The sequence below is a fragment of the Leptosomus discolor genome, chromosome 12 (assembly GCF_034619465.1).
Source record: "Leptosomus discolor isolate bLepDis1 chromosome 12, bLepDis1.hap2, whole genome shotgun sequence".
NCBI classification, from domain to species: Eukaryota; Metazoa; Chordata; class Aves; order Leptosomiformes; family Leptosomidae; genus Leptosomus; species Leptosomus discolor.
Window position 1 is genome coordinate 693,632 of NC_141402.1, and position 13,219 is coordinate 706,850.

At 62.8% G+C, this 13,219-nt stretch overlaps 1 protein-coding gene across 1 annotated transcript; it reads right to left on the minus strand.

The window, feature by feature from the left end:
• Window positions 1–213: 213 nt before the first annotated feature.
• Window positions 214–7,979, minus strand: GCHFR (GTP cyclohydrolase I feedback regulator). Its single transcript, XM_086472313.1, has 3 exons — window positions 7,944–7,979; window positions 5,001–5,095; window positions 214–833 (listed from the first exon to the last, which is right to left on the minus strand). The coding sequence occupies exons 1-3, from the start codon at window positions 7,977–7,979 to the stop codon at window positions 710–712; spliced, it is 255 nt and encodes an 84-aa protein (XP_086328439.1). The 3' UTR covers window positions 214–709.
• Between the last annotated feature and the right edge of the window lie 5,240 nt (window positions 7,980–13,219).

Sequence of the window (13,219 nt, forward strand, 5' to 3'; positions counted from 1 at the left end):
CCAACCGCTCCAGCACCGCCACTGCTGCGGTTAAGAGGGGAGAGCCCGTACCCCAGACGGTCACAGGACCCGCCTGGGCTGCTCTCGGGCTGTTTCAGGACAATGTGTTAGGCTTGAAGGGCGCTCTTGGGGCTGAAGGTCTGATGCTGCTGCTGACCCCACTCCCAGTTGGGAGAGAAACCGGCCTTGCTGCCGAGGGAAGGGAGTCTCAAAGGGCACCGTGCAGGGTTGCCTGTTCCCCCTTCCCTTTCGGGGAGGAGACCGATGCCGGCCGTGCCTGGCTGCCCCCCTGGCCCGGGAGAAGGCAGGCCCTGAGCTCCCGGCTCGGCACGTGCCTCGCTGGGGCGGCCCTGAGGAACAGGCAGACGAGGCTGTTGCTTGGGTGTCCTCCGATGCCCCGGAACGGGGGATGATTCAAGCGCACAAGGGTGGCACTTGCCAGGCTGCCGCTCGGAGGAGCGCAGAGATGGAGCCATCTGTTCCCTGTGCGCCGTGTCCTCGGGACCCGGCGTACCTTCCCCCCCGGCTCCTGTGAGGTGGCAGCATGGCAAGTTCCCCCTGGGTCAAGTTTTGCCTCTACACCACTCCCCCCCATGCCCGAGCGCCTGGAGCCTGGGACAGAAAGGAATTCAGGGGGAAGGTTTGCTGTCAGTCCCATGTGAGATGTCCCCAGCAGGATCTCGTCCAGCAGGAACACGGCAGTGCCTCGCTATTCCTTATGGAGGCACCACACCAAGGTCTGGCCCACGCCTGTCATGCTCACCACCCGGTAACCGCGGCTCTCCAGCTTGTTCAAGACTACCCGCGGTGCGTCGTTCACGTAGTACTCCCAGCTGCAAGCAGGAAAGAGGAGAAGTAAAATGAGGTGGAGAAGGAAGAGAACAGGAATTTCCGTGTGGAAGTGACGCTGCCTCACTGCTAGACCAATATGAGACACCGCAGTGACCACGTCTGGCACCCGTCGGCGTGCTGCAGCGTCTCGGTCAGCGGGGAAGGCCAGAACCCACAGCTGCCAAACCAAGGAGAAAGCCTGACGAAGGGGAAGGGTCACGTTCAGTTGCAACGTGGTTGGGGCCCGGCTGTCCAGAGCCACGTGCTGCTCCGTTACCTGGGCTGGCGCTGCAGCGGAGAGGGCCCACGAGTCTTCGGGGCAGGGAACGGATGGGACAAGGAGAAGCTCCGTGGAGCGGGCAAGCAATTCAGGTGTTTCTAAGGATGAAAAGCCAACGTTTTGCCTATGTCAGAGCCTGCCTGTAAGCTGGGGGGGTTTTGAGAGCCTGTGCTTGAAATGTGGGGATGGGGAAGAAATGGTGCCTTTAGCCACGCGTTGAAAAACCCGAGGTCACCGGTCCTGGCCAGAGCTGCCGCGCGCGGTGGTGCCCGGGCTCTGCTCCGCCCCGGCTGCGTGCTGCGGGTGCCTGGGAGCTGGCCCTTGGGCTCGAGGTCCAGCCTTCGTTCCTTGGCGGTTTCTGCTGGTTCGGAGCGGGAGCTCTCCCCTCCGCCTGCTCCTGCGCCCGCTGCTCCGCACGAGGGCTGCGAGGCTACACCCGCCGGAGCGCCGGAGCCGGCGACCGCGGGGCGGAGGAGCGCCCCAGCGCAGACACGAGGTGGGCTGAAGGGGGTGGGGACGTGGCGGAGCTGAAATGGCAAGTGCTTCGGAGCTGGCTTTGGCAGCCGTTCCGTTCCTTTTACGCAGCCTCTTCGGCTGCAGGATTTATTCAAGCAGATGGGATGAGCTCCATAATAGTTCAGCTCTTGCATGACTCACTGTGCCAGATAAGCTGATAATGATGGGCTACAGGATCGCTGGTGAGCTTGTTTGGGCACCTTAACAAAGACTCTCCTGATTTTCATACCAATAACAATAAAATAAGGCCCAAAAGCATTTCCAAAGTTGCTCTTGCCGAGATTGCAAAACAGTGGAGTGGTGAGTGCCTCTAAAGCGTGAAATAACACCAAGACGTGAAAGGTTTCTTTCAGTTTCTCAAGACAGACTGTACTTTGCTGTAATTATAGATGTGCTGTAAAGATAATACGTATTATTATAAGTGTCTTTGGACGTAACGCTCTCTCGAAGAGGCTTGCCACATACCCTTCAGGGTCACATGCTGGAGTTCCCATTATGCGGAGGAAGGGGCTGAGGCAGGGATGGATTGTTATTTGTAGGGACCTACAAAACCGAGTGGCTGAGCCGAAAGCAGAAGGAAAGCTGAGTTGCCCGGGGCTTTGAGGCAGGACGGCAGGCAGCGCCTATCAAATGCGCCGCCGTCCCCGCGTGCAGCCGGTCTGAATCGGGATGGAGCAGCCGGGGACATTTGCAAAGCCCTTCCTCCCGGCTCAATGCCAGCAGGGAACAGAAAAGTCACCCGGGGTGGGCAAGGACTCCTGCCCTCGCACCTCGCGCGGTCCCTGACCCCGGCGGCCCTGCCTCCCGCCGTGCCGACGCCGCAGCGCCCGGACGGGGCAGGGGGACGGGGCTGCGATGCCGGCCCGGCCGCGCTGGCTCCCTGGAGGGTTTGGCCGGGCCCTGGGGAGCAGCTGGACGAAGGGATCAGCGGGTGCCTCAGACCTCAGACCTCCGCTCCCGACACCTGGCAGAGGCATGGCCTTTCATTCCAGAGCGAACGGTGCTCGTGGCCTCCGGAGTTACAGGCGACGCCGGGGACGGTGCCCAGCAGCCCCCGCCGCGTGCACGTCCAGCCGGGCGGGCCCAGCAGAGCCCCCTTTTCTGCAGCAGCCCAGGGGCGGGGGCTCCGTGGCGCCTGTGCCCGGCAGCCGAGGGACCCGAGGGAGGCGCCGTTTGCGGGAGCGAGCGCAGAGCTGCCTCAGGACGGGCGCTCGCCCTCGTTAGAGGCAATTAAGCGCTTCAGCTCTGTATTGGTGTCCCAGCAGGTCCAGACTGCTTAGACCTCGTCTTTCAGGCTCCCCCCAAGGTGACGTTGAAGGTTTGGGGGCTCACAGTGCTGCAGGAAGGGCAAGATCTGCAGCGTCCCGCAGCCGGGCTCGCTGCTGCCAGAGCCTTGCAGCCGGGGGGATGGAAAATCCTGCTTGGCCGCGGTGCAAGCGCGGGAGCTCTCAGCCCTGGTTGGAGTTTTGGCAGGGAGGGGCCCGGGGCTCACCCCGCTGGCATGCCGCCCTGCCTCTTGGGGTGGCGGCAGCCACATCCCAGCCAGGTTGTTTTCTGCACCCCTGTTGCTCAAGCGCCGACGGGGAAGACGTGCCGCGGGGACGCAGCGGGGTTGCCCTGGGTATAACACAAGCCGTCCCAAGCAGCGGGTGCGGCAGGAGGGAGCTCAAAACGCTCCCGGACATGGGGAGGGAAGAAAGGAGGTGACCCCACCAGGGAGATCCCGTAGGAAGCTCAGATCCCTTCTCCCAAACGAGCAGAGTGGGGCACTCTGGCTCCACAGGGCAATGCTGCATCGCCGCCCGGGCGGCCGGGGCAGACACCGTTTGATCCTCCTTGGCCTTTCTCTCCCGCCCAAATCCCAGGGATCTTGGCCCTGTCTCTCAGGAGCCAGCAGCGCTTCCCCCTTCATGAAGCCTCTTCTCCTCCCCCCGGGTCTCCCTTCTCTCATTGCAGAACTCCCGGCTCGGCTCGGCTCGGCAGGCAGCAGCGTGAAGCTGCCGCCGCTGCCAACCTCCTGCCCTCCCACGGGCTGGGAATAGCAGCGCCGAGACGGCTCAGCCCGGCAAACCCACCCCGAGCTGTTCGGCGGGGAGAGGAGCGGCAGGAGGGTCCGAGAGCAGCCTCCTGCGGGGGCGGGGGGCTGGCAGGGGCCTCAGGCTGCACATGGAAGGGTTTCTCTTAACGGGGGCCTTCGGTTTGTTCTTTCTTTTATCTCCTCCTTCTTTAAAATCCCCCCCACTCGGGTTTTTGATGCTGCAGGAGCTGAGGACCCAGACCTCAATGTTTGCTGAGCTGGTACCGAGTCGGTGGATTTCCCAGCTCTGCTGATGGAACTTTGAGAACATACTGGGACCGGGAGGCCCCCCCTGTTTAATGCCTGGTCCTCCTCCTCCTCCTCCTCCTCCTCCTCCTCCTCCTCCTCCTCTGCACCACCGTGCGAGTGGACAAGCTTGAGCAGAAACCTGACCGCTCCCCTCTGTTCTTTCAATTTGCACTTGGGGTTTTGGTTTGCTTTGTGGTTTTTGTTTTGTTTTGTTGTGTTTTTTCCTGGAGAAAACCAAGAAGGGAGGTATCAGGTGGGGAAAAAAGAAAAAAATAAAAGCGGGCCAAGATGTAAAGAACATGCTGGTAACATCCCCACACTGCGCTGTGATGAAGGCTGGTGTCAAACTCGGCGTGGGCAGAGAGACGGGGACACGGCGTGCGGCTCGGGAACGCACCGGCTGATGGGCTGGAGTCGGCGGGGGACACGGTGGGAAGCGGCTCCAGCCTTGGGGCCCAGCAGCCCAAGGAGAAGCTTCAGGAGCTGCCGAAAGGGGCTGGCTCGGATGCTCGGTAACAGGGAGGACCCTCAAGCTGCGCCAGAGCCTGACGGGCCGGGGCAGAGCCTGGCGGGTGGCGGGGCACAGCCTGAGCCAGGCTGGGACGGGCACCATTGGGTTCTGAGCACCTCGGGGCTGGAAACAATGACGAGAGGGAGGAGGTTTGTCTTTCAAATCAAGGGCGGGATGAAGGCAGATGAAGTTACGTGGAAAGATTCAAACGCTCACCGTGCCTGTTCGTTTCAGCCAGGGCGTGTGTCAGGGAACGGCCAGGAGCATCCCCAGCGTATGGGGGGGAGGTGGGTCAGGTGTGAAAATGGGCTCAGAGCGAGGAAAAAAAGCCGAACGAAGGGTCGGGCTGTTTTCCTTGCGTGAGCGTTAACAGGCAGGGGCAAGGACACGTACGTGCCCTGTCAGCGGCAAACTAGTCCCGGGACCAAACGTGCAGCTGGGAGGTGCCATGGCGAATAACGCCATGAAAACGTTCCAGATTTCCTCGGGAGCGGGAGGAGAGGGGAGAGCCTGAAGTGTCACAGCGGAGGACTTACAAGTGGTTCCCCAGCATGTTCCTCTTCGTGGCCCCCAGGAAGCTCATCAGGCTGGGATCCGAATGCTCATCTCCCACCATGGTGGGGCCGACCTCCTGCAGGGAAAGGCAGCACAGCGGGTGAGTGATGTGCGGCAGCACGGCCAACCCCCCTCCCCGCTCCCCAGCACAGCTCCAGTAAGAGCTTTACTGGGAAGGGAATTGCTGGGAGCCACCTGCCCGCCCCAGGGAGAGGACCTTGGTGGCTTCGCTCCCGCAGGGCCACCTGCTGGCTGAGCTCACGGTGGCTCTGGTCCTTCGAGACCCACCGCTGGGAAGTCTGTCGGGCAGCAACGAGGTGCTACTCACAGCCTCGTCCTGCAAAACCAGCAAATCTGTGTGTTTTACCATGAAACGAGCATCCCTGGGCCAGGTAGGGACCGTTGGCCTGTCCTGGTAGAGGACAGCTTTGGGAATGGCTCCCCTGGCTGGGAAGGGTGAGAAGGTGCCACAGAGTGACTGGGGCGGATGAGCACCCACGGGATGACAAGGGACTGCCACGCTCCCTTGGGAGTGACAGGAGATCGGAGGAGCTGGGGGGAGGCAGCCAGAGCCGTGAGTCACCTCCCCACCAGAGCCATCAGCTGGACTTCCCACACGTCCTGGGGGGGCGAACGGGGACGTTTCTGTGCAGTGCTCCAAAAGTGTCATTTCGCGAGACATTCCTGGGCTGGCGCTTTTCCAGAGCTCAGTCCAAGGGCACGGCAGGTGACGGCAGCACCGATGTGCCCTCGGCAGCGATCACCCGCTCCCAACCCCCCGGGCAGGGCAGCACCCGGCCGCGCTGCAACGCGGGAGGGACGTCGCGCACAGCTCCACTGTGGGGCCACAACCCGCCCCCTCGCCCAGTGCCGGCGGGGGTGCTAAGACCCTCTGTGCTCCGAACCCACCCCTGCCCCTTCCAGGCTGTCCCTGGAATCAGCGGGGTCTGACTTGAACAGCTGGAGCAGACGTTTCCTTTTAAGTCTCCTCCGCGCTACTTCTGAGCAGTTTGCAGGTGAAAACTGTTCTTCCAAGGGATGGCCCCGTCCGCTGGCAAACCTCCATCGCACTGTTATCAGCGCTTTGTAATAACCAAGGGGCTGCTCAACCCTAAATAACTTCAGAAATGTTTTAAGTACCACCCAGACCCTTTTAGACCCCTCTCTTCTCTACCACCCCATGGAGAAAGCAAATCCCCAGGACGGGACCAGGGTCCCTAAGCCCCAAACGTGGGTTTGTGTGGAGGTTTGCGGGCTGCAACACTCCACGTTACACCGTGGTGTGAACCCCTGGGTGCCGGGGCGGCCGTGCACTCTGACCCACGGGGACTTTAGCCATGACGCTGCCGGGAAAGCTGAGAATTTCCCCGTGGCTGGGAGAGCTGAGATAGCTGGTCTGGGGAAAGCGGCTGGGTGAGGACTGAAGGCAGCAGAGAGGGGGAACTCCCTCCCTGACAGCTCCCATCTACAAACCGTGTGTAAATCCTGAGCCTCAAGCAGATCCCAGCCAGCAGCACCTGCCCAGCGCCGCTAACCCAACGTTTCGGCGAGCTCTGCAGCTGCCCGGGGCGCTGGAAAAGACGGGAACCGAAGCGGAGGAAGAGCTTTCTCTGCTCGCCGCTCCCCGTGCAGCCCCCCTGCCCGCAGCCCAGCACCGGGAGCCCCACGGGAGACGTGCCGTGGGAAGGAGGGACTGTCCCTGCCCCGGCCGCTGCCGGGAAAGAGCAGCAGAGTCAACACCCTCTGGTAGGCCAGGACGGGCTGTTCCCAGCCACGGCTCGGGGCCAGCGCCCGGGTTGGGAATGTTTGCTTTGCCCTGCTGCAGAGCGGTTTCCAAAGGCTCCGGAGGGCAAACGTGCTGAGCTGCGACAACCCGTCCGCCCCGCTGCACGCCTCGCCTCGAAGGGCTACGAACCGACGGCGGGGCGCTCCCTCCCTCTCGGTCCATAACCTCTTCATCAACTCGTGCGACACCCAACGTCGCTGCCAACGGCTGCTCGGGGGCTGCAGCATCCCCACACGGCCGCCCTCCCAGCCCGCTGCCGGCTTGTTTCGAGGCGCGTGTGCAGCGGGACATCTGCAGCCACGGCAGCTTTCACCACGCTCCTGCCGGCTTGTCGCGCCGCCGTTTTCACCGTTACCCCCTTCCGATCGCAAAACCGCATCGTCCTGTTTTGGCTTTCCGACGTTCGGTTCCCCTTCGGGCCGGGAAAAGGAGGGAGCCCCAGAAGAGGGGGCAGCTATCTGCTCCGGCAGGACGCGCGGGTGCCGGCGGGGCGGCAGCGGCTGCTCCGTGGGCTGCCGGCGTGGGGAGTGACGCTTCCGTTATGTCTTTATACGACGATAACGGGCTGCGCCCTCAGCCCAGCTCCGGGCCAGGGACCCCTGCGCCGCCGGGACTGCGGCACAACCGCCCCGCTGCCAGCCAGGCCCTTCCCCGTCGGCTCCGGCTCCATCTCCCACCCTGAACCGTTGTTTGGGGGCGAGGGAAAACCTCCGGTGAGGACACGTGGCCACGGCTTCGTGTCTTTGACGCTCGTGGGACCCTGCAGCAAGTCCCCCCGTGCAGTCCCGTGCTGCTCAGGCTTGGGGGGGGGGGGGGGGTTTAGGGGGGCAAGAGCCGGGGTACGGCCCCCGCGGGCTCCCCTCTGCCCCGACACCCGCTGCCCGGGAGGTGCGAAGGCAGTTCTGCTCGACGGGGCCGTGCCGGGGGTCCCCCGAACCTGCGGGCCATCACCCCCCAGAGCCCCCCCACCGGGTCAAGGGCAGCCGGAGGCAGCGGTGCCCGCGGCAAGCGGGGACCGAGCGGCTCCCGCCGCCCCCCCCCCCCCCACCCCGGTCCCTGCCCGTCCTCGGCGGCGGCTGCGCCCCCCGGCGGGTCCCGCTGCCCGGCCCGGGGCCGGGGGGCGGCGGGGGGGACTCACCAAGCGGATCTGGGTGCTGATGAGCAGGTACGGCATCCTCCCGCCGCCGCCGCCGCCGCCGCCGCCGCTCCGGGGGGGCCGTGCCCGGGGGCGGCCCCCAGCGCCCCGCCCCGCCCCCAGCGCCCCGCCCCGCCCCCGGGCAGCGGTAACGGCAGCACGGGCGATGGGGGGGACACGGGACGGGGACGGCCACACCGGGCAGCGCCGGCCGCGGGTCCCCCGGGACCTGGCTCTGCCTTCCCGGCGAGGGCGAGCTGCCGGGAGGCGGGATGGGCGGGAGAGGGGGGACTGGGGGGCGATGGGGCTGGAGGTGGTGGGCAGAGAGAGAAAGGAGAGAAGATGATGGGCAGGGAGGTGGTGGACCAGCTGATGGGCAGGGAGACAATGAACAAGCAGATGATGGGCAGGGAGACGAAGGACCGGGCAATGATGGCCAGGGACATGAGGACTGGGAGACGGTGGCGCAGGAGCCAGGCAGGTGGGGAGCCCTGGACCCTGCAGAGCAGCCCAGGCACCACCCTAGGGTCCTTTCCAAACGTTCCCCTGGAGCAGGGTGTTTGGCAAAGCCAGCATATCAGGAAAGAAGTCCGTTTTTCTAGAGGCTGTTGAGCTTTTATCTGGAAATGTGCGGGGTTAAATCTCCTCAAAATCAGAGGCAAAGCTCATTTCCTGAGCCCGGGACAGGCAGAGGTGCTTCCTCTGTCGGTGCTGATGGAGTAGTTCCCCCCCAACACTCACACTAGCTGTTTGAAAACTATGTATAAAGAAAATGATATTTCCATAAATAGCAAATAATAGTTCCCTAGCCTCAAAACTCGACCAGAAACCTCTCCATGCAGCTCTCCAGAAACTATCAACAAGCCATAACCAAACCCCAATTTTGGTGATAACCTTCAGAAATAAATGACTGCAGGGGGAAGCAGAAGATGGATGTCCCCGTGCCGAAGAGCCCGGGCTGCGCCGCGCTGCGTCCTCCCGGCGTGACCTGGGGCCGGGTTCTCTGCGCTGCCCCGAGTTACCGATTAACTCCGACGGGGAGCAAGGGAGAAAATAACGTTTCTGCTCGCCAGGCTGCAGGAAACGCTCCGACCAAGCCAAACCTCGCTGACCGCTGTTACTGTTACCGACACGTTTGGTGTTACCGGGATGTTTGTTGGGCTTGGCGCGATAAAAGAAAACAACCGACAGAGGTTGATGGTATCACCTTCCTGAAACGTGCCCCGGCCTGTTCGTTTGGAGCTGTATGTGGGACACCTCACCCCGTGCGTTAAACAGCAGCTCCTTTGGATCACCTCCATCCTAAGGAGGGTCTTCCCAAAATCCCCGCTGCTGGAACAGCCCAAATGTTTACTCGTAACTGTTCTCTGGTGTGAACCCGCCTTTGGCTTCTAGTGCGACAAACGAACGTGGTTTCGCCTCTGTTGCCCCGTGAACGAGAAGGAAATGCTGCCTCCTGCGCCTCTCGCCCGGGTGGTGCTCGGTTCCCACAGGAGCCCCAAAATCCATAGCCCCTTTGGACCTCAACTGGGTGGTCTCACTGCGGCTACTGTCCTGCCGGACGCAGAATGTAACACAGATACAAAATCCAGACCCAGGGTCGATCCACAAACCACAGAAAAACCAGCCAGGTTCTGGCTGCGTGGCAGCCTGCCCAGCTCTCGCTCTCGCTGGCCGGTCTGGCTCATCCACCGCTCTACCTTGGGGGGAAAAACCCGAGAGGAAGATGAGAGCAGAGCCTGCACGCAGCCTGTCGGTATTGAATTTCCTGATGAGATACCGAAGTCTGGGAGACAGCCCGAGCGCTCAGCCCTGCCGTGGCGTGACAGCGAGCTATAAAATCCAGGGCGACGCATCTCAGCGGTACCATCCATCACCCAAAAGCAACTTACTCCCCTTTGGCACTGGCCCCGACCAGTCTGCTCCCAGCCCTCGTTGGACACGGAGAGAAGCAGGGGCCAGCAGGAGCTGCCGGCTCCGAATCCCTCCCAGTAGTTCAGATAAAGGAAAGCAAAAGGTTATTTGGCTCCGCCAGAAATCACCGCCCCGTTGCCCACGCTTCCGAGAGGCGAGGGGCATTCGAAGAGCCTTATTTTTCCTCTTCTGGCAGCAGCCGCTTTTTCTGATTATCCGCCTCTCCTTCCTGCAGCCCCCGAGGAAAGCTCCTGCCCCGGCTGTCACGGGCTGGGCGGAGGGCAGCGCCGCGGGACCAGCGTCCCCGGCCCCGAGGTGTGGGTTTGCTGCTCGAAGGCGAATCGCGCCGCGGAGGCGACCAGGCTGCGGTCGGACACGGCTGATCAAACGGTGCTGGTCGTTACCGAGGCGGCTGCTGGGGAGCTCCAGACTCGGGACCCACTGACACGAGACCGTGTTTAATCCCTCTTTTTAGCTGGTAACGAACATGCCGCAGCTGGTGTTGAGGGAGTCACTGGTTTTCCTTGGGCTGTTCCAGAAGAAGACATTTCTGGTCTCGCTGATCGTGGCAGAAGCAATTTCTTACACTCTGTGGGTTTGGGGGATCACCCCAGAGCGTACCTGCCCCACACCGTCACTGCGCGTGTTGTAGAGCAGAGGATTCAAACCCGAAACGCTCGGGATGATTATTTGGCCATTCCCATCTGCTTCACCTTACTCAGGGTCTATTTCCACCTAAAATCCTGCAATTTTGACCCAGGAACCGGCAGGTCTTTATGCCCCCTGTGCCCAAACAAGCCCTGTCAATGGCTCGCTCACAGAAATAACCATTTTCCACCCCCATTACATCACTCGGCAGCTTTGGGCTTTCCCAAATACCTTTTGTTCTGTACGTTTGTCCCTTCCTGCTGGAAGCTGTCACCCCCCGCCAGCCAAGAGGGAGATTTGGGCCATTCCCCATTTCACTGCGGCCCCGGCGCAGCCCCCGGTGCGGGGCAGTGTCCTTCGGGGCACCTTCCCCGTCCCGGAGCTCGGCGGCTGATGGGCCGAGCCGCCTGCAAGCGCCTCCGCTCGGGGGTGAGCGGCCCTCGCCGCGCTGAAGGGTGGGCGCCCCAAGAGCCCAATGGCAACCCGGCGCGTGCGGCAGCCGTGGCCTTTCCTCTCGGGTGTCCCCGGTCACTCGAGGAGTCGCTGATGGGCAGCGTTGGGGCTTCGCCACCTGTTGGCTTCGATCCTGCTCCGGGGGATGAGGCTGCGGCCTCGTTTCTGGGAGGAAGCAGTGATTTTCATACCACGTTTTGATGCCGCATGGGAGAAATAAAGACTTCCCCCCCCAGAGCTGAAGATAAAACCCCTCCACAGCCCCATTTTGCTTCTTGAGGAGCTTTGGTTCGTGCATCAGGCGTGAGGCCACGTGTCGCTGGTCTCACATCCCGGCTGCTGGAGACCTGCAGCGGCAAACACGCCCCAGGCGGCTTTGTAAAAGCGAATCACAAGGTTATTTTAGGAAAAGTGGAGCATTTAGAGAAAAGAAAATCCACCCTCCCCCCCAGGAGGTGTTCCTGTGGGATCTGCTCTGGCAGGGGGGGTGGACTGGATGATCTCTCAAGGTCCCCCCCAACCCCTGTCGCTCTGTGATTCTGTGATTCGTGTTTATTTTCCCAGGGCCCCACCACGTGGGGCTGCATAAGGTGGGGCCGATGGGGGACACTTTGGGGCACCTAAGGATTTCAGAGAGCGTTGACGTCATTCACAGTCGCTGGCCAGCCCCGTCCTTCCCCCCATCGGCTGTTTCACCGGTGGTTGAGGGTTTCACCCCCACCCACAGCCCCAGCAAGTGGCATTCGGGACAAGACGGGCAAGGGCGTAAACCGCCGCGCTGCCCCCGGCAGTGATCCCTGCCGCTGCCGCCCCACGGTCCGACAACGATGGCAAAAGTGCCGGCGCAGTTTGGGGGGTCGCTCGTGGGGCTGGCGCCTTTAGGGGCAAAAAGATAATAATGGAACATCAAATCCAAGGGGGATTTGGGCTCCGCCTGCCCCCCAGCCTGCGGTGGTTTTCTGCCGGTCGGAGGGAAGCGCAAAGCACCTCTTCTTCCGGAAATGAGCTCCTCCAGACAGCTTGGCGTTATCACGTTCATTAAAGCGGAGGGGGAAGAAGGAGGAGGCTCAGATACCATCTTTAATATCCGCAGGAGCGAGAGCTCGCGCTGCCCGGGGCGGCGGGGCTGTAAGTCACCATTCAGCCCGCTCCCGCCGTGCCGCCCCAGGGTCTGTCACCGCCGTGACGCTGCGGTGGCCACTCGGGACGTGGACAGGCCGCGAGGTGACGGCGGGGGAAGAGCCCGCCGGTGTTTCTCCCAACGCCTCCTGACCCAGAGCCCAGAGCCCCGCGGGTCCAGCGGCCGGCGGCACCGGGGTGCCAGGGCTGCGCAGCGCCGGGTGTGCCGGCTGCTGGGGCCGCGGTGGTTCTGTGGGCGGCGGTGGTTGTGTTGGCGCAGCGGGTGTGGAGCCGTAGGGGTGGGGTAGGTGCAAGGGTGGGGGCAGTACAGGCAGAGGGGCAGGGGCAGGTGTAGGTGCAGGTGCAGGTGTAGGTGCAGGTTCAGATTCAGGTGTTGGTTCTGGTGCAGGTATCGGTACCAGTGCAGGTGTCAGTACTGGTGTGGGTACTGGTGCAGGTGTCGGTACCGGTTTGGGAGCGGTGCAGGTGTCAGTACTGGTGTTGGTACCGGTGCAGGTGTTGGTACAGGTACACATACAGGTGTCAATACCAGGGCGGGTGTAGGTGCAGGTTCAGATTCAGGTGTTGGTACTGGTGCAGGTACAGGTACCGGTGCAGGTGTTGGTACTGGTGCAGGTGTCATTACCGGTGTCAGTACCAGTGCAGGTGTCAGTACTGGTGTGGGTACTGGTGCAGGTGTCGGTACCGGTATTGGTAACGGTGCAGGTGTCAGTACTGGTGTTGGTACCGGTGCAGGTGTCGGTACAGGTACACATACAGGTGTCAGTACCAGGGCGGGTGTAGGTGCAGGTTCAGATTCAGGTGTCGGTACCGGTGCAGGTACCGGTACCGGTGTCAGTACCAGTGTCGGTACCGGTGTCGGTACCGGTGCGGGTACACGTACAGGCGCAGGTGCAAGCGTCGCGGCGCGCGCACGCACGCACACACGCACGCGCGCACGTACCGGTCCCGGTACCGCCGCGGCTCCCGCCCTGATGCCGCCCCGGGCCCCGCCCCGCCGCCGGGCCCCGCCCCTCTGTCGCTCGGCAATGACGCACTCGCCGGGCGCCTCTCCGGCGCGTCACCGCGCGCGCCGCCCGGGCCGCGGGCCGCCAGTGGCCGGTCGGGTTCCCGCCGGGGCGGCG

What these genes read in the sequence shown, in the direction of transcription:
- GCHFR (XM_086472313.1), bottom strand. Translation starts at nt 7,979, where the DNA reads ATGCCGTACCTGCTCATCAGCACCCAGATCCGCTTG. An exon ending in TCAGCACCCAGATCCGCTTG is followed by an intron (nt 5,096 to 7,943) that starts GTGAGTCCCCCC and finishes CTTTCCCTGCAG; the next exon opens with GAGGTCGGCCCCACCATGGT. An exon ending in AACATGCTGGGGAACCACTT is followed by an intron (nt 834 to 5,000) that starts GTAAGTCCTCCG and finishes TCCTGCTTGCAG; the next exon opens with CTGGGAGTACTACGTGAACG.